General features: G+C 41.6%; 1 protein-coding gene across 1 annotated transcript; it reads left to right on the forward strand.

Moving 5' to 3' along the window:
* Positions 1-24,217, forward strand: LOC104143014 (vitellogenin-2-like). The gene is made up of 35 exons (XM_068952664.1): positions 1-86; positions 547-567; positions 754-911; positions 2,424-2,675; positions 2,835-2,996; positions 3,156-3,304; positions 4,103-4,253; positions 4,363-4,520; positions 4,603-4,768; positions 5,278-5,403; positions 6,451-6,669; positions 7,088-7,305; positions 7,421-7,518; positions 7,938-8,062; positions 8,687-8,788; positions 9,359-9,478; positions 9,634-9,823; positions 10,175-10,268; positions 11,005-11,190; positions 11,551-11,695; positions 12,476-12,704; positions 12,788-12,963; positions 13,339-13,677; positions 14,149-14,196; positions 14,359-14,445; positions 15,772-15,984; positions 16,075-16,217; positions 17,467-17,605; positions 18,314-18,449; positions 19,595-19,781; positions 21,101-21,192; positions 21,668-21,765; positions 21,840-21,999; positions 23,117-23,278; positions 23,883-24,217. The coding sequence occupies exons 1-35, from the start codon at positions 47-49 to the stop codon at positions 23,996-23,998; spliced, it is 5,205 nt and encodes a 1,734-aa protein (XP_068808765.1). The 5' UTR covers positions 1-46; the 3' UTR covers positions 23,999-24,217.
* Positions 24,218-24,298: the final 81 nt, after the last annotated feature.

The following is a 24,298-nucleotide window of genomic DNA, read 5'->3' on the forward strand; positions in this document are numbered from 1 at the left end:
CTATAAAAAGCTGCGCGCTGCCCTGCGGTCTGCAGTCCCCCGCAGCATGAAGGGGCTGGTGCTGGCGCTGCTGGTCGCCCTGGCGGGTAAGTTCACGCTCTGCCAACCGCGCTGAGCGGTGGCGGTCGTCGCGGGCCCGAGGAAACCGGCGTCTGCCCCGGGGCGCTTGCCGCCTCCTTTGCTGGGGCCTGTTTGGGACTTTGGCCAAAAACCGTCCAATTCTCTGTGCAGGGGGAGCGCAGAGCAGGGGGTGGCCGCCCGGGGAGCGCCGCCGGCCCGACAGGCCTCCGGCCCCGCCGCCTCCCTCCCAGGGGCCCGGGCTCGCCCCGCGGCCCTCGGCCCCCTGCCCCTGCCTCCCTGCCCCGTCTCCCCGCTCCCCGCTCGGTTTAGCCGCCCCTGCGGTGGCGGCGGGCGCTACCCACCCCCCCCCGGCCCCACGGCCGGTGGCCTCTTAGCCCCGGCCGAGCCGAGTAAACGAGCAATGGACGCAGCGGCGCCGTAGAGATCTGGGGTTTCTCACACATCCGTCTCTTTCCTCCCACGCAGGTGGTCAGAAGCGGGACCTCGGTAAGTGCACCCTCATCGCTCCCGCACCGCCGCGCCTTTCCCCCCGCTTGCACCCGTTTTTCTGCAGTAGACAACCTCGCCCTTTTTTTCCTTTTCTTTCTTTTTTTTGTTCCCCCCCCCCCGTTTCTTGCACGTAACGTCGCAGCAGTCATAGTCAAGGAGATGTTTTGGTTGCTTTCTCAACAGAGCCCGTTTTCCGCACCGGCCGGACCTACCGGTACAGCTACGAGGGCCTGGTGCTGCCGGGGCTGCGGGGCAGCGGCGCGGCCACGGCCACGGCCGGCGTGCGGCTGAGCTGCCAGCTGGAGGTCGGCCGCCTGGCCCACGCCGACCACGCGCTGAGGGTAACCGCGGCCGTGCGGCGCCGCCGGCGGCGCGTAGCTACAGCCGTCTGCTTAACACCGGCAGGCCGGTAACAGACACGCGGCAAAGATGCAAACGCCGTGTGAGAGCCTTGGGTTCATCTCGGCACAAAAACCAGGGCAGGCGGCTGGTCTGAGGGGGCGTCCCCGCCGTAGCGATACTGAGGGCCCACCAGCCCCAAGCAGGGGCGCGAAGGAGAGTTCAGGCACCAGCTGTGGGTGTTTGCCCGCCCAGTGCATAGGCTGAGAGGAGCGCAGGGCTGGATCTGAGCCCTCACATGAGAAATTCCCTTCCGTCTCCATTATCCTGCTTTGGGGATTGTTCACAAAGGCGTTAATTCAAACGTGACGCGTTACAGTGGCGATTTTTGCACCTGGTATACTGATGTCAGATCTGGGAGGGCTGTTTCTGATTGAAAACACTGTAAGGAACACCTTAAAATACTGGCATGGAACGGAAGACCATTAAAAAAAAGGGATTTAGATGAAAACACGTGGGGAGAAAGCTGTAAGAGAACACTTAAAATTTATCCTGATAGTTTATTGAATTCCCTGCCTATATCACACAAACAGCACGAGGAAATTCCTGTTGTCAAATATGACACGCTTCTGCAACTACAGGCGCTCTATAACTTAGTTATAGTTGCTGTAACTAGCAATTACAGGCAAAAGTCTTGAGTAGGATTTACTCTGAGCACTCAACACGACAAAGGGGCAAGCCACACTTGCAGCAGTAATTATAAATGCCTAGTAAAAAATAGAGCACTTAAAACCACACCATTTCCCTCTGCACAGGAACATGTATTTTTAAGTATGAGGGTGGGAGGTGCATCTATGTTTCATATGTATATGCAGGTGCATGCAGGCACACATTTCCCACTAGGTAGCAGCCAAGGACTTGCAAGCAAGCTCTATAGCTTAATAAGCTTGAAATCATCAAAACCACTTCCAAATGAAAGGACATCAGCTCCTGCTGGGCCATCTCCCTTCTGAGGACCTGTGGTCAGCTGAGCTTTCCCCATCAGAGATGCTTTGATTTTGCCGCTCTGGGACATGCTGGGCAGTGAGCAGCAGCCATAACAGTTACCCTGTGTTTAGGTAGACAGCTTGAGTGATGGCTTACCTGTGCTTTTTAGACTGAAGGAAACTCTCACTGAAAATCTGGGGGAAAGCAGAGAATTGCCCTTCCATGCAGATTGCTAACAGCCAATGTTTCATTCACTTGAATACCCAGTAAGTTCTACCAGATTTGCAGAACTTCTGAAGCCTGCTTGCCTATTCTTGTTCTTGTAGCAGAAATCTTTTATGGAAATTGTGTTTTCAAGACCTTTTCCTAAGACCAGCACAAGGAGTTAAGGAGGAAAGCATTTCCTGCAGAGTTGGCTTGTGTGGCTTGTGTCTGGCCGTGAACTGAAGTCTTCAGTTTCTCTCTTATTGCACTGTTTTAAACTGATGGCAAACATGATGATTATGTTTTCTTAATTTTGTTTGCAGATTCAATCACCAAAGCTGGAAGAATATAATGGATTCTGGCCCAGGGACCAATTCACCCCATCTTCAAAGCTCACAGAGACCATTGCTTCATGTTTCACCCAAGCCTTTAAGTTTGAATACAGTGAGGGAAGGGTTGGAAGTATTTATGCCCCTGAAGACTGTCCCATCATATGTATTAACATAGTGAGAGGAATTCTGAACATGATGCAGATAACCATCAAAAAGGCACAAAATGTGTATGAATTACAGGAGGTTTGTTTTTTCCATTCCTTTACTGTTACTCTCATTTTCCTGTTATATAATAACATGCCTGTGCATACACTTCCCAGGCAGTTTTCATTTATCTGTCTATGTCTATAATGAAGGCATATTTCAAGTGAAAAGTTCATTGTGTTTAATCAATATTCACAGGCTGGGATTGAAGGCATCTGCCAAACCAGATATGTTATCCAGGATGACAGCAAGAATAATCGTGCCACCATTTCCAAAAGCAAGGATCTAACTGACTGCCAGGAGAAAGCAGTGAAGAACATAGGAATGGCTTACATCCGCCCTTGTCCTACCTGCCCCTTGGTATGAACAGTGCAAGTATATGCTGCCAAACTCATCGTTGGCACAAACAATTGTTAAATACACATCCGTTGCACTGATGCTAGTAAGGAATTTAGCTCATCTGTGATAAACTAACTACTCACTGTTCCTATCCGTAAGTGAGTTTCTCTGCACTTTTAGAAAGTCAGAAACATTAAAAGCACAGTGATGTTCACTTACAAGATGAAGTATGATGACAGCGGGGCCTTGATGACATCTGCTGTGTCTGAACAGCTGTATCAGATTGCTCCATTCAATGAACCTGACGGTGTGGCTGTCATGGAAGCAAGGTAAGATTAGTTACAGTGTGCGCCTGTAAGTGCATCTATAATTGTCAGAGCCAGGATGAGATGCCTAAAACATATTTACTCAGGACGCGTGAGTTAAGCAAGTGTCTTAATTTACTGCAACTGGAAGGTGGGCTTGGTTTCTTGGGTCAGGCACGTACTCTCTGCACCACCTGTAAACAAGGCTCTTTTGTGACGAGCAGAGATGAAGTCACTGCATGGTAATGGCCAATTTTCCTGAAGCCAAGCCTCTCCTGAGAAAATTGGCAGTGTTTTGTGATGGTTTGGATCCAGGCCTTTGCATCTTCAGTACAGAGGAGCTGGTGCAAAGCCCCCAGGGCACCACAGGGCTGTGCTCTCCACACCCTCTGCTCCTGTGTCACGCATGGAGCTCCAGGTGTGCAGGGGGGGCAGAGCCGCCCTCCTTGGGCAGGAAAGCTGCATTGGCTGGTGAAACTCAGCCCTCCCTCTGCAACAGCAAGGAAAAGCTGCAAAATTTAAACCTGACCCTATTGTAAAAGTATTCCTGTCAGATATTCCCTTTATTTTAAATTTGGCAAATTTATCCAATCGCTCAGTGACTTTAGCAAACCTTAATGAAATATCCCACCATTCCCATGCCCTTTCCAGATAACCTGAGTAATGAACAAACTTGACAACAAATGAACAAACTGATCCTTTTGCGATCGATTTACAGCTATCCTGTTGGGCACCACTCAATCTGCTCCAACAGCTTTATATATCCACCACTCGCACAGGTCAGTAAGATGTTAGTGAGGCATTTCTTTATTTCCCTTGAAGACAAGAATTGGCTTTGGTTGACATTAAAAGCGCTCCCATCAGTCCACTGGAAGCTCAACTGCACAACCATGGGAATCTCCACTACCATTTCTCAGGAGAACTACTCCAGATGCCAATCCATCTAATAAAGATCAAAAATCCAGAATTGCAGGTATTAGATGCTTATTTTTCGTACTCTTTCATTATTTATAAGGTTAACAGATTATCAGAAAATAATATTAGACATAATCTTTTATACTTTCTGGGTTTTTTTTCCATAGCTAACAGAAATACTGCGACAATTAGTTCAGTATAATAAAGAAGGATCCAGTAAAGAAGCTTCAACCAAATTCTTACAGATGATCCAGCTTTTTCGTTTAGTGACTCTTGATGAAATTGAGTCTTCATGGGCACAATTTGCAAATGAACCTCCTTACAGGTAACTGCATTGCTTTCAGCCAGAATTTCTGGTTGGAGAAAGAGTGGGCAATGGAGATAATGAATCCTCTCCTTCTTGGCAGGCACTGGTTTCTGAGCGCAATCTGTGCTGCTGGAGCTACTGACACATTCAAATTCCTTAAGCAAAAAATTCATAATGAGAAGCTGAACATCTGGGAAGCAGCTGTGACTCTCCCTCTTGCCTTCCATTTCGTTACACCCAATGAGCAAACCCTGGAAATTGCATCAGTGAGTACAAATTATTCTTCGTTCTGTTTCCTAGTCATTCATTTTTAATGGTGAATTCACAGGATTATAAGTGGGAGATGCAACGTATTTCCTTCTAATACTGTAAAATGCAGGGTATTGAAAAAAATTGGGAATATATTTTAAGAAATGTTTCCAAATACTTGTTACCAAAATGTTTTAATGGCTTTGTTATTTGATGCTGTTGAAGCCCACAAATCCTAGGTAAATTGCCACTAATTTCTTTTTGCCAAAATATAAATTTGAAAAAAATAGACCAACTGTGGCAATGAATATCATGTATCGAACAGTAAAAGTACACACTTTAAAATTGGAGCAACAGTGCTGTTATTATAACCAAAAGGCTGGCATTTGATTTAACTTCCAAAAATATCTAGGAAAAATCCAAAATAATTTTATCTATTTATTACTCAAATGCAAGGGAAATGTTCACTAAATTCCAGCTCTAGTAAATAGGAACACTAAGTAATGCTACTTCTTGCTTCTGACAGACTTTCCTGACATGTCCCCAAATCCAGAAAGCACCAATGCTTCGAATACTTGTTTACCTGGGATATGGCTGCATGGTAAATAGATACAGTGCTCAGGCTTCATTTTTGCCTAATGAACTTCTTCAGGTAGGTGGCTCTCATTTCATATTTTACAAGGAATGAAGACATTTTTAAATGCCTCTAATTTAGTTCTCACAGTGTTGGCAATTAGGTAGCTAGTTGTTTACATGCCTCACTCTTAGCTGTGATTGCCTGCAAAATTGCAAAGTCAGAATGAAATGGTGAGCTGATGTTTTCTAAAAATCTAGCGTTAACAGTTCAGAATTTCAAAGGTAGAAGCCCTTGGGGATAATGGATTCTGTAAACAAACTGAAACTAAATTTATATATAACATTTAGGATTAAAGCAAGAAAATTATGATTCCTCTTCCTACTTTTACAGTAGGTAGATTATACTAAGAATCTATTAAAAAGGCACTAAAGTGTGAATATAAGCAAAGCTCTAAATGTATCATAGGTCAGGACTTCCAAAGCTTCATACTGCATATCACCATCAGAAATGTCTGCGTAATTGTCCTTGGACTATGGCGCTCTAGTGTCTTAGTCAGGAGGACCACAGCACTGGGATGGCCTGCTGGCATTAGAACCTGATTGAAATCTTTTCAAAAAGAGTGAAACAAAGCCAATCCACCAGAAAAATAATTTGTTCTCTCAGAACACCAAAGACCTTTACGTGAATCAGCTATGGACATAAGAAGTGAAAGTTACGCAGGTGTAATTCTGAGGCTGTGGCAGGCCCTGTGGGGATGCAGGCTGGCAGGGCTGATGAAGTGGCCCCGGGCCCACCTGGGAAGTCCTTCAGGGACCCCCGCATCAGTCCACTGCTCAAATTGCGATAGTCTCCTTGGGGCAGGCATCCAGCTAGGAACATCCCCAAAGCTCAGGCTCAGGTACAATTGAAAATCAGTTACAATATTGTTTAAGGAAAAAACAGAGTTTGCTCACGTATTTCACATTTGGCACCTTAATAACGATGATGAGATTTTTTTCTAGCAGAAAAATAAGAACAAGTTCCCTCAAAGTTTTGCACCAGTAGTTGTTATGTTTGCTATGGCAGTGTGCATTTTTATGTATCGTTACTTGAAGTGATTAACACATTCCGCTCTGTTTTCAGCCACTCCATGACCTTGCTACTGAAGCCGCCAGCAAGGGCCACGCTGAAGATATGGCCTTGGCTCTGAAAGCCATAGGCAATGCAGGAGAGCCAGCCAGTATCAAACGCATCCTGAAGTTTTTGCCAACATTTTCACCTGCTGCAGCTGCTTTACCAAACAGAATTCATGCTGATGCTGTGTTGGCCTTGAGAAAAATTACCAGAAAAGACCCTGCAAAAGTAACTTAAATTATTATTTAAACAAATGTGTTAGCAGATGTGCTTTGGGTTAACTTAGTGATGCAGTGATAATAAAATCATCAGGTAATGTTAGCAAGCTGGGGCAGATTCCTCAGTTAGTGACTTTCCTCTTTCCCATACTGCAAACTCCCTGACATCACCTCTGTCCTTGTTGATGTTTCTGGGAACAAGGCTGTTCTAGTTGCTGTCATGCTGGGCCTGTTACTAATGGCTGTTTCTTCCAGTCCTGTTTACTGTGGCATATAACAACATCTCTGTTTTCAGTGACACTTTCTATGCTCAAGGCTCTGCATAGAGTTGTGTTCTGCATTCAGTGCAGATCAGACATGCACTGTGTAGGAAGAATTTCTTACTAAGAAGTGACAAGGTGCTCACAGGCTGTATCTTCTTTCTCTAGGTACGGGAAACCTTGCTCCAGATCTTTATGGACAATTCACTTGCTCCTAATGTCCGAATGGTGGCTTGTGTTGTCCTCTTAGAAACTAAGCCTGCTCTTCCAATTGTAACAGCCATGGCCAGCTCACTACTAAAGGGCACCAGCTTACAGGTAGCCAGTTTCACATATTCGCACATGAAGGCTTTGGCAGTCGGCAGGATCCCACAGCTCTATAATTTGTGAGTAGAGGAAAAAGTGAACTTTTCAGCTGCAAATGGGGATTTTTCTTACGGTTTTCTAAGAATCTGGTTGCAGTCAACTACCTTCATATGCTTTTAACTCTTCATTACTTAGATCTGCTGCTTGCAACATTGCCATTAAGCTACTAAGCCCCAGACTTGACAGGCTGAGCTATCGTTACAGCAAGGTCATTCATGTCGGTGGCTATTCCAGTGAGTACCATACACCTTGTTGAAGTACTTCGGCTTATGTAGAAATGCCTCTATCATGTTCCACAATTTTCATCCAAAATCCTACCATGGACAGTGAGTTTAGTGCACTCTTGAAATGGAAAAAGTACAAGAACCTCCTAAAACGCAGAATGCGCTAAAGGCTTTCCACTACTTTTTGGGTATCCACTGGGGAAAAAGATATCTGAACATGGATTTAGGCTTCCTGCCTCAATCACTGTGGTTCTGTTGACTCTGCCCTAGAACTTAGTTCTCTTAGCGTTACAAACTTGAAGACCTGTGGGACTGAATACTGGCAGAATCATTTGTCATCTAATACAGCATGTACATAATATCTGACATGAACTAGATATCTTGGAGACCCTAATGAACATCTCTGCTGCATTTTTTTCTTCTTATAGCTGAATATAAGGCTGGTGCAATTTGGAGAGTCTACCTAATGAACAGTCCTGGCACTATGTTTCCATCTGATATAATCACAAAAGTAAGAGGATATTATGCAAATACTGCAACAGATATTGTCGAGGTAAATATTTCATTCAAGCAACCATCCCAGCTACAGATATTTGGACTGTGATGTAGTATTTAACTCCATCCTTGGCTGTGAGGACTGATGTGGAAGGGAAAGTAGGAATCATGGTTAAAATTTCACTTGTATTTGGGCATCTTGACAGATAGATTCAGCCACAAACATGTTAAGTGTAGACATGAAAACCTAGGAATGCAAAGGAAAAATTAGGCAGCTGAACTGTCTTCTACCTACCTGAAGTCACATGACATTTTGGGCATTTTGGACATGCAATAAGCAGCAGAAATTACATTTCAGCTAGCAGTGCAGCCAGGATAGCATGAAGCTCCATGTGACAGCATGCAGCCATTTCCTCAGCTTCTTAGGCAGGTTTTGCAGCCTGCGCTGAGCTTTGTGTTACCCTAAAATTATCCCCAGCGACTAATTCAAAGCTACTTCAGCACATCCTTACCATCCGCAGTCATAGCCTGCAGTCATCTGCCAGGTAGACATACCCTTATAAGTGTTATGGCTTCATGAAGCATGTATTTAGAGTGGCCTCAATAAGAGTATTACTACATGCAAAGGTATTCCTGAGCTCTCTTGTGCTTGGGCTGTGATGTCTAACTCTGTTTCCTACAGGTGGCTCTCCGATCACAAAGCCTAACCAATATTTTTAGGAGACATAATATTCCCTTTACTGAATATGATACATACAAGACACTGAAGGAACTTGGTAAAAAGGTATGCATATACTCATTCTTGGGATGTGTTTGAAATATGCAGTTTACAGCAGTGCTAGTGTTGCATCACCTACCCACCCAGCAGTCTCTCTGATATTTCAGAGAGAAAGGAGTAAGTTGCTGTGTTTGGTCACAGGAAGTTGTACTTGTATTGCACTTGTGGCACCAATGGATGCCAGCCTTTCATTCAACATGTGTCAGCACACCACATAACGGTGTCTTTAGCGTACCATACAAAGGACGATGATGATGGTAGCAAAAATTCACGTGTTTTAAAGTATATATTAAAATGCAGTAAGTGATTAGTCTTTTATAATGATTATTGGATAAGAGTTTTGTTCATGAGTTTCTTCTTGGGTGTCACCCACTACATACTGCAGTAAAAAATTATCCTTATTTGGGGAAAGTCCCGCTGAAGTCAGTTATGCAACATAAGTCTATTGGTTTTCTGACTGAGGAACCATAGCTAGCATCCTTTAGGTTTGATCCAGTCTTTGTTAATGCAAAGTTATATTTTAAACAACATTATCTGCTTCTTCCCTTTCTCCCCCATCTCTCCTTAATACCACAGCTTCTGGGTTGGAAAGAATTGCCTCCCGAAGACCCTCTGGTATCTGCTTATTTGAAAGTACTTGGCCAGGAGATCGCCTTTGTTGACATTGGTAAAGATGTCATTCAGCAGGCTGTGACGGTACTGACAATCACTATTGTCTTTTTTGTCTGAGGTGCTGGATAATTTCACCTCCTTCTCTCTCTGTCTCTGTCTCTGTCTCTGTCTCTGTCTCTGTCTCTGTCTCTCTCTCTCTCTCTCTCTCTTTTTTTACTACCCTATTTCTGTATTTTCAGAGCCTAACCGGATCACCTAACTGGGAGCCAGTGGTGACAAAAGTGATCAAAGAGGCCCGGCGAGGAATTTCCAGACAATGGATCCTCCCAGGGATGGTGGCTGAGCTGCGGCATGTCGTCCCCACAGCCATGGGCCTGCCACTGGAGTTCAGCCTGTGCGGCGTCGCCCTGGCCCAGGCTGTGGCCGCGGGTGAGCTTGCAACGCCGCACGGAGCACTTTCCTCACAAGTCTACCTAGGAATAATCGTGGCCCAATCCCTCCACTGAAATTAAATCCCTCTGTAATCCTGACAAATACTCCTGTAATGTGGAAATATTAGTGTTCAGCTACCTCCAAAGGGTTTGAGAAGTAATTAGCATGTGTTGCCTGGGACATATTTGTGTAACTCTGTTTCAGAGTTACAAGCTTTAAATAATTGTGTAGAGTATTTCAAAATGTAAAAGCACTACCCAGGTTTTAACTACTTTGTTTACTGAAAATAATTTCACAGCCAGCATTAATTACTAGTCTGTTCATATAATTCCTTTCTGTCTCTTGCAGTTGATATGCAGATGTCACCAGCATTATCTGGCAATTTTAGACCTTCCCGGTTGCTGGAAGCCAATATGGAGGTTCATGCTGATATCAAGCCAAAGTAATGATGACGTATATTTTCACATATACACACACATACATGCATGCACATTCATTTACATTTGAAATAGATCTGTGATAGCGTGTTGTTATATAAGCATGTTATATAAGCATGTTGTCACAGATTTGGGATGGCTGTATTATTCATGAGCTGTGAACCTGTGAAGAAGCAACACAGTCATGTGTTACCTCATGATCCTGTGAGCCTGGTGGTGGGCACTGTACCCTGCTGCAATGCTCTGTCACTGCTAAAAAAGCTCCCATTTGTACTGTTTAGTGACTACAGATACCAAGCTGTGAAGATATATTTGCTTACAAATGAAAAAGTTTTACAAGTTCAATGTCATCTGGTCATCAAAGGGGGGGAATTTCAGAGGGAAAAGGAAAGTATGTTTCTGGTTTAGCAAAAACAGCTGCAATAATAATGATTATATTTAATAATAATAAAAATAATCTAGACACAGTCTGAAGCTGATAGAAGATTCGGGTAATAGATGGTCCTCAGGCAATATATCAGTGATCAAACAGTGAAAAGGTCCATGTTATCCTTGTTTATCAAATAAATCCTTCACTTTTTTCAGTGACACTTCAACTTGTTTTTATCTCCTTGTATCATGATACATCTCTTTATCCATCAATAAGAGGTCTTACGATAAAAAGAACAGTAGGAAAATGCAATTTTGCATTTCAAAGTTAAATATGTGCATGTTAATATGTAATTATTTCCACTCTTTCAGAGTATATTTTCATGTGATTGCAATGATGGGGATTAATACACAATACTTTCAGAGTGGTCTTGAATTTCATGCAGAGTTCAGTGCCAACACTACAATGAAATTTGATGCCAGGGTAAACATGAAAGAGAAGAGTTTTAAGCTTGAAACCACTCCCTGCCGTCAAGAGGTTGAGCTAGCAGCTGCAAGGTACAGAAGGATTTGTTCATTTTGCTTGTTTTGTATAACTGATTGCCTGTTATAAAATCATGAACACACAGCTCCTTGTTAGGCCCTTCTGTGTTTTGAAACCCACATAATGATATTCTCTTTTGTGCATCAGCAAAGATTTTTTTTAGTATGACTATACTGATAAGTTCTGTGTCTCTGAAGCACGTGAGAAGGACATGAAGTCAATTGATGAGGTCAGTACTGCCTCAGCAGTTTAATGCTGATTAAAATACGGAAAAGCACAGTATTGCCCGTATCCCTTCAGAATTAAAGACAGCAGGAGTGAGCAAAATCAGATGTTACTTGTGTGCCATTTATCACCATTTATTGTCTCAACAGGAGTGAAGTTTATGCTATTTCAAGAAACGTAGAAGAAGTAGATTCAGAAAAGAGATCCCATATTCTCCCTAAAGGAGAAGTACTGAGTATTCCTGATCAGAAGTTTAAGTCATCAGAAATACCTTCGAGAGATGGAATTGAGAAGGTAATGATGCCTCTGCCCGCCGCTATAGCAAGTGGATAGAGAACAGACAACTTCTCACAGGGGTTGAGCATCTACAACTCAACAACTGGCTAACAAAATCACAAACATTAAACTGTGGGATCCAATGGGTGCCTGGCATATCCAAAACCAGACCTAATATAAATCCCAGTGGGTTCAAGCCACTTCATTCAGGATCTGCTCATTCTTGTCATCTTGTGCAAATAGGATTGCTTTGATAGCATGTCTTGCTGTTTCTTTACAGTCAAGGGGAAGGGGCGTGGAGGCTGCGTCCTTGGTACAATGTCCCTGTTCTCAGAGCCAGAGCAATGTGGAAAGGAGTTTCTGGCAGGTTGTACATTTTTAGTCCTAAGTCCAGAGGGAATCCCTGCAACGGACTGCAGAAGCCTCTTCTCTTATGTGCTTTTCAGCTACTGCTGCTAACACAGGAAGAATATATTGAACGGGAACAGGAGGGCTAGTCACCCAAAACTGGTGCAGAGAAATAGCTCCTCCGCAGAGCTCTTGCAGGTTCTTGATGGAGAGTTTGTGAAAAACAGCCTAGGAAATGCTGGGCAGGAGAACTGCCCTCTTCTGCAGAGCACTTTGGAGGAAATGCCACTGCTTCGAGTGCTTGGGTCTCTATTTTTAGGCAGTGCTTCCTTACGTGGGCAAAACTGTCATCAATCTCGTCATTAACAGGAATGCAGGAAAGATTTTAGGAGTTGCACCATTTTTTTTGTGCAAAATATTTTTATTTACCATGTTTTTTGTTTAATGCAGCAAAGAAATATTCCTAGTGTGATGTCCAAGGGATACCAGCAAAGTTCAGAAGAGGAACATCACCACAGTGTAGGAGGAAGATCTTATGCACGCACCTTCTGTAGCAAATTAGCTAGTTTGGGATGTTATGCTTGTCTCAGCCTAAAATCACGAGATTCTACTTTCTTAAAAAATACATACCTGCACAGATTAATTGGAGAACATGAAGCCAAAATAGTTTTAAAACCAGGTAAAGAAAACAAGCTTCTCTGTCAATTTCTGTGAATGCTGCTCAAGTACTATAACTCTGGAAAATAAGTATCTTGGCTCTAGTTCAAACAGATGCTGATATTGACAAAATACAGCTGGAGATTCAGGCAGGATCCAGAGCAGCTTCCAAAATAATTGACGTGGTAAGCTCAGGGTCTGAGGAAGAGGATGCGTCATCTCCGTATGAGGACATTCAAGCTAAACTAAAGAGGATTCTAGGCATTGAAAAAGTGTTCAAGGTAAGAGACTTCTTTGAGCCTGGGGGAAGGGAATATTCTCCAACAATTGAAGCCAAGGGCTTGAAGTGCAGTGTGGAGAAGTGGCATGGGACAGCAAGGACGGGGCTAGTTAGAATCCTGCCAGGGAAAGGCCTGTCAGCCAGTGCCAGGCCTGGAGGGGACCCATGGGATGCATCCAGCAGAGGCTGGTCCTCTGCGCTGGGGTGACTTTTGGCTGGGAGGAGTGGGCCTAAATGAATTCTGGTGCAGCTTCTGCAGTGAGGGGGCAAGGAAGTTGTGTTTCCTTGCAAGGCTGCACTGAGCAGCTTGTCTGGCACCCACAGAACTTTTACAGAGCAAGCTGTAATTCCATCACTCTTTGAACTGTTTTTGCAGGTTGCAAATAAAACACAGCACCACAAGAAACGGATTCATAGTAAAGACAAGACTGCAGTTACACACCTCTGGGTAGAGCCCAGTGCAACCCCTTTCTCCAGTTCATCCTCTTCTTCCACTGCTGATAGTAAAGAGCCCAGAAATGAACAGGAAAAAGAGGCAGTAAGGCAATCTGGAAGGAAACATGGCAGCAGGAGCAGCAGCAAGGGCAGTAGTAGCAGCAGCAGCAGCACCTCTGGCTCTGCTAGCAGTAAAATCTGCAGCAGCAGCAGCAGCAGCAGAGAGGATCCCTCTGGAGACAAGCATTGCAGCAGGGACAGTGCATATTCCGACTTACAGGTAATTCACCCAGGCCAGACTTTTGTTAGTGTATTTCTTGGAGTGAATGCTTTTTATCAGAAATCAGGGAAGTGTTCTTTAATAATCAAAAACACAGTAGTTCCAGAGAAGCCAGTGGTGATGATACGTTTAGTCTGTCCCTGCTGGTTATGTGAAGACTCACAAAGAAGTGTACGTGCACATAGGGCACAGACCAGAGAGAGAGAAAACAGACTGTTGAGGGTGGCTGTTTGCTGCAGCGTGGATGAGGTAACCTAGCAGAGCCGTTTCCCATTTTTAACCAGTCTGGTTTTCTGAAGCATTTCAGTTCAAAAGTTTCACATTTCAGAAGGTTTCATTTTATAATGTTTTAAGATATGAATCTTGTTTTGCCTTTTTCCATACTTGATACTGAACTTTTTAATGCAGTTATCAAAAGTTAGTTGCCTGTCTTCTCTTGAAGTTCTTCTTATGCACTGTTTATTTTCACAGGCAAATCTAGCTATTTACCAGTTTTGGTTCAAGCCAGCTGATGAACAGGTACATTTTCTGCTTATATTGTGAGCAGGACCTACAACTGTTTTCACTAGCTTTACTGCAATTAGAACTTAGATCACTGAGAATAAAATGTGAAAAATTACTTCTGCAGCAACTTCCAATGGTACACAACTTTCTTCAAGGTGATTTTTTTTGTTGTTGCAGGACCCAGGAAGGAAAGTTTTGAACAGCAGCACCAGCTCCTCTTCTTCTTCAGCTAGTGATGAAGGCCTCTCTAGAGCCATGTCTCAGGTGAGTGCCTTAATCTGTAAGAAGAAAAAACATTTACTTTGGATTTCTAGTTCACGTAAACTTAGAATAACAGAACCAAGGCATGGTGATTTAGCGTATTATCTATCGTATATATAAAGAAAACTAAAAGCCTCTATGTAGAATTATTTCTTGCTTTTATAAAGATGAGAATCTCGGACAGCCATTGAATGTTATTTAAAATATGCTTAATAGAGACCACATGTTTTAATGAAATTGGCATATACTGCTGTACATCCTGGAATATGTATTGCTCAGTAAACAATTCACTATAAAAATGAGAACACACTTACAGAATACTAAGTTTGACTTTGATCATGTAGCCCCTCTGTACCACCCCAGCAGCTCCCAGTTGTAAGTTAAGCAGCTTGCAGAAAAAAATCTACCGGTTCTATCTTCTCCTCACCCATTTCCACGTATCTTGAATTCACCTTCCTCATCCACCCTTTTACCACGCTTACTGCTTCCCAGAGCTCCTCACAGTCCCAAACCCCCATGTGCCATGTACACCTTCTTCCCCGCCAGAGCCTCGCTCTTTTCCTGTTTCCATCTAAGCCCTCGCCAGCTCCGTGTTGCCTAAATTACTTCTTTCAGTCTCATGCCGCTTGGACCCGGAAGTGCAGGTCCTAGCACTAGGTAGGACCTGTGTGGGAACTGCTGCTGCACATGGTGGTAAATCTCCAGCACTCACTGGGCCAGGAACATACCTGCCCCACCGTCCAGTTCAGGCAGAGGCACAGCCAGCAGTAACTGCTGTCGCCTGGCCCAGGTCTCCGACTTTGAAGTGCTTCACATACCACTACTAGTACAAGTACTACAGTTTGGACTGCACTGAACAGATCTCTCTATCAACACAAATTATCACAGTTTTAAACAGATAGCTAAGAGAATTTTATTCAAGAAGGCTATTAGCTAAACTACAAGTTGGTATGAGAGTGATTTTAGAAGGAGTTTTGCCTGAAAAGAGAATGCAGGGGCAATCCTGACCTGGGTAATCTTGGTAAGTTTACAGTAAGTTATACAGTAAGTTCCTCTTCCATACATCCTTTTGTTACACCGAAATTACTGTACCATAAGATTCATAACATTACTGTTTTTCTCACATAGGTCTTGACAGCTCTCCCTTGAAAAACTAAGGCAAAACTACATTGGAACTGAATAGATCAAACAATGATCTATGATGATGTCATAAGAGACTTTTTAAATGAAACTTTTCCTTTATAAATAATTTTTATTTAAGATTTTAATGTAGTCATTTGAATGCTTTGTTTACCTATACGGTCTCTGTTTCCTCTCTTCTAACTTAAGCCTAAATTCTTGGGAGACATTAAACCACCAATACTGGCTGTAGTTCTTCGTGCCATTCAAAAAAATGAGCACCAGGCAGGATTCCAGCTTGTACTATACACTGATATACAGCCCATGAGATCTAGGATACAGATGTTTGTTTCAAGCATCGCAGGATCAAGTAGATGGAAACTCTGTGCTGATTCTTCAGTAATAAATTCACATAAAGCACTGGTAAGATTGAAATTTGATCAGCTCAAATGTAAATGAAAAATAATGGTCTTACTATATTTTATATGAAAAATATATATTTACCTCTACTAGGGGTCTCTGAAATGGGGTCAAGATTGCCAGGAATATAAGATTGCTACCAAGATTGCAACAGGGCAATTTGCTTCCCATCCAGCTGTGCAGATGAAGCTTGCGTGGCCAAAAGTACCTTCAAGAATCCGAAGAGCTGCAAGATGGTGAGATTTTACTTTAGTTTTGAAAAATCCACATATGACAATGCTCCACATAATTACGGATTCAATTCTGCAGTTTCTGAGCAGAAAAAATTCCTTAATCAGTATGATTTTTATATGATCAGATTACACGTTTGTCCTTCTGTGTATTCATTCTCTCAAAACTTACTGCATTCTTGTTTGCAGTAAAATCAGTTGAAATAAAAGGGGATGACGGGGTTCACATAAACTATTTTATTGAATTAAGAACCTGGTCTCCGATGCCTCCTAATCAGTGGAGCATCAGAGGGCCGCTCAGAGCAGAAGCCTAACCCTTGTTCTTTGAGGGAGCCAGTCTTGACTGCAGAGGGAGCCTTAAGAGAAATTTCCTTACATCCTGTTTCTGAAGAGTGTGATGTAAATGCTTCCCAGAAGGCTAGTTGCACACTAAATAGCAAATGTTATCTAACACTGAGTGTAAGAAAACCATTCATTGTATTCATACATGCAATTCCTCCCAATAATATCAGTTATAGATCCATATCCAAGCCCAATCTTTTGTTTAATAGTGCTGCCAAATATAGACACATGTAAGAACTTCAGTTACATAAATATGCATGCAACATAAATTTACAGGTTAAAGGGATGAGGGTGATTTGGCTAACAAATTTCTACTGAAGAGGATAATTTTTAGATTAGAAGTTACCTTGATGAGCTGCTATCTTCCTTTACTATAGTGAATGAAACCATCCAATTGAATATCCTGGAGCAAAGCCACAGATTTCATCCTTGTTCTGCTTTGAGACTATGTCTTTTTAAAGAAATATTTTCTTTGTTTCTCTACTTGAGTCCCAAGCTTGTAAGGGAACCTGAAATACAAATGCCTCTGTCTATTCATTGACAACGTTAGTAAGCAAAGGATCCTCACTAAAACATACTATTGCAGGACTGAAGCTTTAACAAGTGATCTAATTTTTAGTTATTTGAATGTATTTGGTGCCTACTTTTCAACATTGAGTGTCTTTAAAACAGGTTGGCTGTTCTTTCCTCCTCATACCATGCTGCCATCCAGTCTCTTCAAGACTGTTTTACCCGTTAGCACTGTTCTAATCTGCCTATCCTTCATCGCATACGCAACACCATGTGCTAACACACCCTGCTATATGACGTCTAACACAGAATGCACCTTGCTTTATGAGTGTTTCCAGTCTGAATAAATGGCAAAGAAAGTTTTCACAGATGGATCAGTTACATTACTTGCATCCTTTTCTAGGTTCTATACATTTGTTCCAGGAGCTGCATATATGCTTGGCTACTCCCAAAGACAACAGCGCAGTCCCTCTCGACAGGCAACCATGGTTATGGCTCTGACGTCTCCAAGAACCTGTGATGTGGTTCTCAAGCTGCCTGATGTAACTATTTCCACAGTCTTTTATCCCTGAGTATTTAGTACTTATGAAATTGAAGGTTAATACCTTTGGTTTAACATACTTATTTTTTTAATTTATTAAACTATAAGGAAGCTCCCCCATTACAATGGTATTACATTCACATAGCTGATTCCATTATGAAAGTATCTTGTAACACATTTCTCTTGCTCATGTAGCATGCAAAAACATCAAATAAGAAAGCCGTTACAACACAACAATCATAATTGATAACGGATTAACAATAATTGATTAAAATACCACTCCTCCCCTAATTTTCAGGAAAATGCTAGGTTTTGCTGTACCTTGGAAAACATAATAAAACAAAGCTGGATGGCCAAAAAGTAGCTCCTAAAGTATAGGTAAGGAGAGGCTGTGCACCCCAGGTAAGCAAGCTGTTTAGACTGTGAATAAGTTTGATGCGCAGCTCCTCACAAGACTGTACTGGTGAATATCAAATTTCATTTAAAACACCGTTATTCTGCAGCTTTCAGATGTGTCAAACTGTAGAGCCATTTTGTGCTGTACACAGAGGACCTAATTTATATTTAGCTCTGACCTAGATCTTGATTCTAATTTAGATTTCGGTCAGTACATAACACAGTTCTCTTTGAATGTTATACGAAAATGTTGTTTCACCCCCATACTATATTTTACATCTACATTAATGTTTGTTTTCTGATTGATTTTCAGCTCACAATTTATGACAGAGCCATAAGGCTTCCCCTGCCATTCCCTTCAAGTCCAAGTACCCCAACTTCAACACTACCATCCTCTGACCGGAACTTCTTTTCCAAAGCAGCATTTTCCATCATTGAAAACCTTAAAGGTCAGCAATTAACTATACATACAAGCATTTACTTTGTAGACTTTGTAAATATGATTCTGACCTTTTGATGTAACTTGAAATTATTTTACACTCACTCATGAAAATCTCACTCTCTGTGAGGTTACAAAGATGAAAAGGAAAATTATATTAAAGATGAAATGTTCAAATTGGGATTTCATTGATATTTATTGATGACTTTAGTGATCAAGAAGTACATTCTCCCCAAATGTGTCTTTTTGAGCTTCATTGTGGAGATTGCTCCTGGGAAAAATATGCCATAAAATTTATGACGAGGACATTCAAGTGATTTCAGTTTTGGGGTGCTTCACCTGATGAGTGCTGTTAACCTAGAAGCCAAAATAGCTTAAAAAAATTACTCATTAATTTCACCTTCTATACTTTATTTTGAAGGGATTATCATTTCATTACTACTGTATTAAGAACTAATCATGTGTTACTCTGGTTAAATTTTAAATGAAAAGGCTTTGCATAATTCTGGGATAAGAGATCACAATTTGCTTGAAATCAGTGGGCTCCTATCATATCCTTCTGTGGTTCTTTGGTAGACACCAAAACTAGCCTGTATTCATTCAAATTACTGTAAAATAACTTCCAATCAGAGCTGGTAAGATTTCCAACAAAAGAGCACTACAATGAAAATGTGATAATTTTACTACAGTGTAGGCTTTTTTCCTCCCTATCTTCTAACTATTTCTAATCCTGGTATCACTCAGTCATTAAAGTTAAACATAAATAGTTAAAGCCATGCATCTGACAAATATGCTGCCAAACAGCAGCCCTTTTTAGAGAATTTCCTTTGGTGTTGATAATATATTAATTAAGAAATTCTGTTTACTACAACAGTTACTAAAGTCAAAAGGCCACACACAGAGAGTTGCACCAGCACAGCTGTGAGCAGAATTTATCTCACACAGTGATTAAAACTGTGAATGGGTTGCTTTGTTGTTCATGGACTGGCAAAGGTTTGCTTTTGTATTGCTGCAAATCCAGAATAATTTCATCTGAAGGAATTATTCTACTTTTATGTGGAAATAAGTAAGGCTACAAAATGATCAAAAATCTAAAGTAGAATAATTGCTTTATATGAAATATAAAAGGCTTATTTTTAATTGATTTTTTTTCAGCTCGTTGTTCAGCTTCCCAGGATATGATCACAACGTTCAATGGGGTTGAATTTAACTATTCAATGCCTGCAAATTGCTACCATGTCTTGGCTCAGGATTGTAGTCCAGAACTGAAATTCCTGGTGACAGTGAAGAGACCTGAAAAGTCCACTAACCATATAGCAATAAATGTCAGACTTGCCAGTCAGTAAGTAATGGAACCTTTATGACACATAGATGTCAAGCTGATTATGCTATAAATGTGAAGACTAGATTGGTACCAGCATAAGACACATGCAAAAATTATTGATGTCAATAGAAAGAGTTCTAGTAACGTCACTGGGGTTTAGGACTTTGTTTTTGTCTTTGGAAAGTCCTTTGTTTTTGAAATACATCTGAGGTTCGTAGAAACCTGAAGCCTTTACTACATGAAATTTCTGATTAATTTCTTAGCATTTAACTATCTCATTTTAGTTCTTAGTAATCAGGTAAACACATAAACTGTAAAGGCAAAAGGGACTGTTGTAATAATTCAGTCTGATCTCCTATACTAAACCAATAATTAGACTAATTAGCACCTACGCAGTCATATCAGCAGAGAAGGTGAGAAGTGGACATAGCTAAAAAGGGAATTACTTCTGCCATATCAGGAGCACTCTCTTAGGTTATCCCTTAGTTGGTGCATAATGTTCTAAATCTATTTGAAATGAATTTAAGACACGCTTTGTTTCATCTTGGAACAATCACCTCTGCAATTATAGGCTATACTATAAAAGTATAGTCTGCTCCTCTTAAGTTGTATGGGATTATGCATAGCAGAATCATTGTAGGGAATATTCTTCAAAGGGAATAAACAGACTTTGATCTGTGCATTTTCATTACAAGTAATTATTTTTTTTCTTGAAATATTGGGTGCCTAACTGTGCCATAATGTTAGAGAATAGAGAGACACTAGTATTCCCTGGACCTCTTCTGTGGCTGCACAGAAGGATGCTCCTTTTTATAAACAGTACCTTTTGTGATAAAGAGATTCCATGTCAGTGTATCATTTGTGATCATTTCATACAACTGTACTGTTTTTTATGGGCTTGTGCTTTATGTTTCTTTACAAGAGCAAATACTGCTCTCAAGAAGAAAGATACACAGAATATTCAGGCTGAAAGACATCATAACTGCAGTAGGAAACCCAGTCTTCCTTTGCAATGTAAAGCACCTTCAACTTTACACGAACATTAGAGCAGTTACATTGTTTTGTACCAAGGACTCCTCTAGCCTGGTACCTCCCCTCCCAAACTATGGCCACAAACAGACACTCAAGAGATGAATAACCCCAGGGAAGTGTGTTTTGTGAGCACTTCTCTTGGCATGCTTTCCTGGGGTCCATCTATTTTCATCCCAAAAGGTAGCAGGTATTCATGCCAGAATGATATGAACATCCTGCAGCGTTGGTTCTACCAGGATTAGAAATTGTGCGTTGAGTAGCATGAAGAAGAAGCATTTGTTTATACTCATTTCCTTTAATTGAAGTGAGATTGACATGTATGTTTCCAATGGACTCATCCAGTTGAAGATTAATGGTGTTCAAGCTCCGACAGATGTTCCATACACATCTAATTCTGGTAGGAAAACATTTTTATTTTTCATTTAATCTTTTCTGCTTTCTCGAAGGAAAGAATGTGATCCCGCAACCCTCTCTCAAGATAAAGGTCACCCTAATACGAGAAAATTAGGTGATTTGATCACAACTTCATGCTGGCTTTTATGGAGGGTGACAGGAAAGATGAGCAAAGAAAGAGAATGCCAATTTTTTGTACTTTACACAAACTAAATAAAACAGTGCTCTGGTATCTTGGGCTGTCCACTAAGACTCTCACGGAACAGGCAACTAGGTCTCCTCCAGCCACAGCTGACCTAGTCACTGAGCTTCTGTTTATGCTGGGGTAGGATAGGGGGTACACCTTCTCATTTCCACCATCTCTTTGAAGATATAACAGAGCCTACGTTAATTCCCCATAAAGTGAACAGGAGGTTCAAATCGGACTCTGAACAATAACTTCCTTTTCAAAGAAATCTCATTCTGCTTTTTTATTGCAGATGCAAGCATGCTGATCAGCAGTGAAAATAAAGGCCTGTCATTAAAAGCCCCTGACTATGGCATAGATAAACTATATTATGATGGACATACACTTGAGGTATTTTTTAATCTATTTTCAATGCTTTTATTTTCATAAGACAGACATTTAAACGCATCTTTATTTTTACACAGATTCAGGTTGCTTTCTGGATGGCTGGAAAAACATGTGGTATTTGTGGAAAATATGATGGTGAGAAGGAAAGGGAATATCAAATGCCTAGCGGATATTTAGCTAAAGATGCAGTGAGTTTTGCTCAGTCTTGGATTGTCTCAGAAGACCCTTGCGCTGGAGGTATTAAGATTCTAACATATATTAATATCATTGCATTTGACTAATTAATTAATCACATGAATAGCCATAAGATTTATATAGTTGATTTATATTAATTGCAGCATGATTACCTATTTTTCACTATCTTTGTGGTTAGTGTCCACAGGCGAAAAAGTCTATTTTTTCCTGAAGTTGGTAGCTCACTGCAAGGTCTGGTTTTGTTGCATTCTTACATCAATTTATTTTGCATTATGTAACTACCTGAAGTATGTATATTCCAGATAGAATTATAAACATAAAATTCCCTAAGCCATACCAGGCAGGTAAAAGCTGATACATTAGTATGAAAAGTAGGTAGTTTGATTGATGACAAAAGACAGCTTATCTAATTCTTCACAGTTTCGCTCCTTATTTCCATTCTGTGATTTTCAGGCTTTTACCTTCCCAGAAGAAAAAAATATATAGCTATCAAAATATAGGGAAAACTGAGTTGGGAAATACCTACTTTAACTACCTCAGGCTGAAGATGAACTTAATCCAAAATCTTCAGCCCTGGAGTGACTGTTCTTAGCACTTAGCTTCTGTATAAAAACAACATCCATAACTGACAGCATTAGCGTGTACTGCACTTTGTGAGGAACCCAACCCAGTTGGCATGCAGTGGCATTTTTTGAATATGCTCTTAGATCAAGCTCCTCTGAGGAGACAGGTCTAAGAAAACCTGGATCGTGGAGGCTTGAAGAGGAAGCTGCTCAGCCCTGGCAAGACAGGTGTGATGCTAGACCCATTGCAGAAGTTGGATGACTAGACGCCCCTACTGTCAGAGCAGAGTCAGAGTTCAGGTGAAGTTGTGTATCAATTGATCAAAGCTTTTCACAAGTTATCTTCAGATTTGGACAGCTATGTCTTACCTAACTCCTACTTTACATGCCTCTGTCCCTGGGATTTTGCCCTGAATGCGTTTCTCTTACAACCTAAGTCATTGACGGAAACTCTCACTTCAATGAGATTAGATTTCACATGTCTTCTACCACTTGATATGCCCATTGCTCTTAGTTGTTGCTAATTTACAAATTGAATACAGAAAACTTATTTATTTAAATTCTGTAGATGCTTTAAAAGAATTCATGTTTTATAGCTTGCAAGCTGCAGCGCAAACTTGTGAAAATTGAGAAACCTGTTGCATTTGAAAAGAAGGCCTCAAAATGCTACTCTGTTGAACCAGTTCTGCACTGCGTAGAAGGCTGTTTAGCAACCAACATTGTTCCTGTGTCTGTTGGTTTCCACTGTGTACCAGCTGGTAAGTCTGTAAAATGTGTGTTTGTGCACAGCACAATTGGGGTATCTAAATATGATTCTTCTTCCCATACAGCTCCCTACTGCTCATCCTCTCCATGGTGAAACAGAGAGCTACAGTCCAACTGAGGGCTCATGTGATCTTCCTATTTAAGTTACTCAGCTTGCTGGGAATATTTAGCATGGGAAAAACACTCTAATTCAGGGCTGTATGCCACATTGCACCCCTCCCTGTTCAAAAAAATGTTTAGGGAAGAAGTATTTTAAAATCTTTGCACACCAGAAGATAAGTCTCATTACCAACCATCCTAACCAGTATTAGCACAGCCTATCCTGAATTTAACTTCATGAAAATGAGAAATTTCAGCCACTGCACACACTAAAACTATAAGCACGATCCTTGTATTGCATTCCGAGTATCTATTGTTTTCAGTGGGAAAACAATACATACTAGTTGCACGACCCATTTTTATACGGCGTTGGGTAACACCATGGCACACAGATGCTGATGTGAAAAACTCTAAGACCACGAGGGTGTTCATATTAACACGAGTCCCTGAGTGTATAAAAAAACCCTCCCGTGGTTTCTTTTTTCCTCTCATTTACAGGCTCCACTCTCAGCGTGGAAGAACAGCCGACGTCAGACCAGAAACCTGAGGACTTAGTGAGCACAGTCTACGCTCATGCGGCCTGTTCCTGTGGGCAACAGTCCTGTCCAGCGTGATGCCGCGTTTCACAGGATTCGTGTGTTTGTCTCCTTCCCAGCACCAGCGCTTCCCTCCGGGCAAGCTGTGGACAGAGGGGGTTAAAAGTGTTGTGGACAGCAGGGGTAGTACCGCGTCGCCCTGTGAAATCATTTTTCTCTGTACTTACTTTGAGTTCTTGAAAATAATTCTGGATACCCTTAAGAGGCCTGATCTTTTAATAAAGCACTGCTCTTTACAAGCGCTTAGTAACACCGGTTCTCTGCGGCCGCGCCCCGGCCCCGGCCCGTGAGGAGACCGCGGCGGCTGCGCACCCACCA

This window comes from Struthio camelus, chromosome 8 (assembly GCF_040807025.1).
Source record: "Struthio camelus isolate bStrCam1 chromosome 8, bStrCam1.hap1, whole genome shotgun sequence".
In the NCBI taxonomy this organism is placed as follows: domain Eukaryota; kingdom Metazoa; phylum Chordata; class Aves; order Struthioniformes; family Struthionidae; genus Struthio; species Struthio camelus.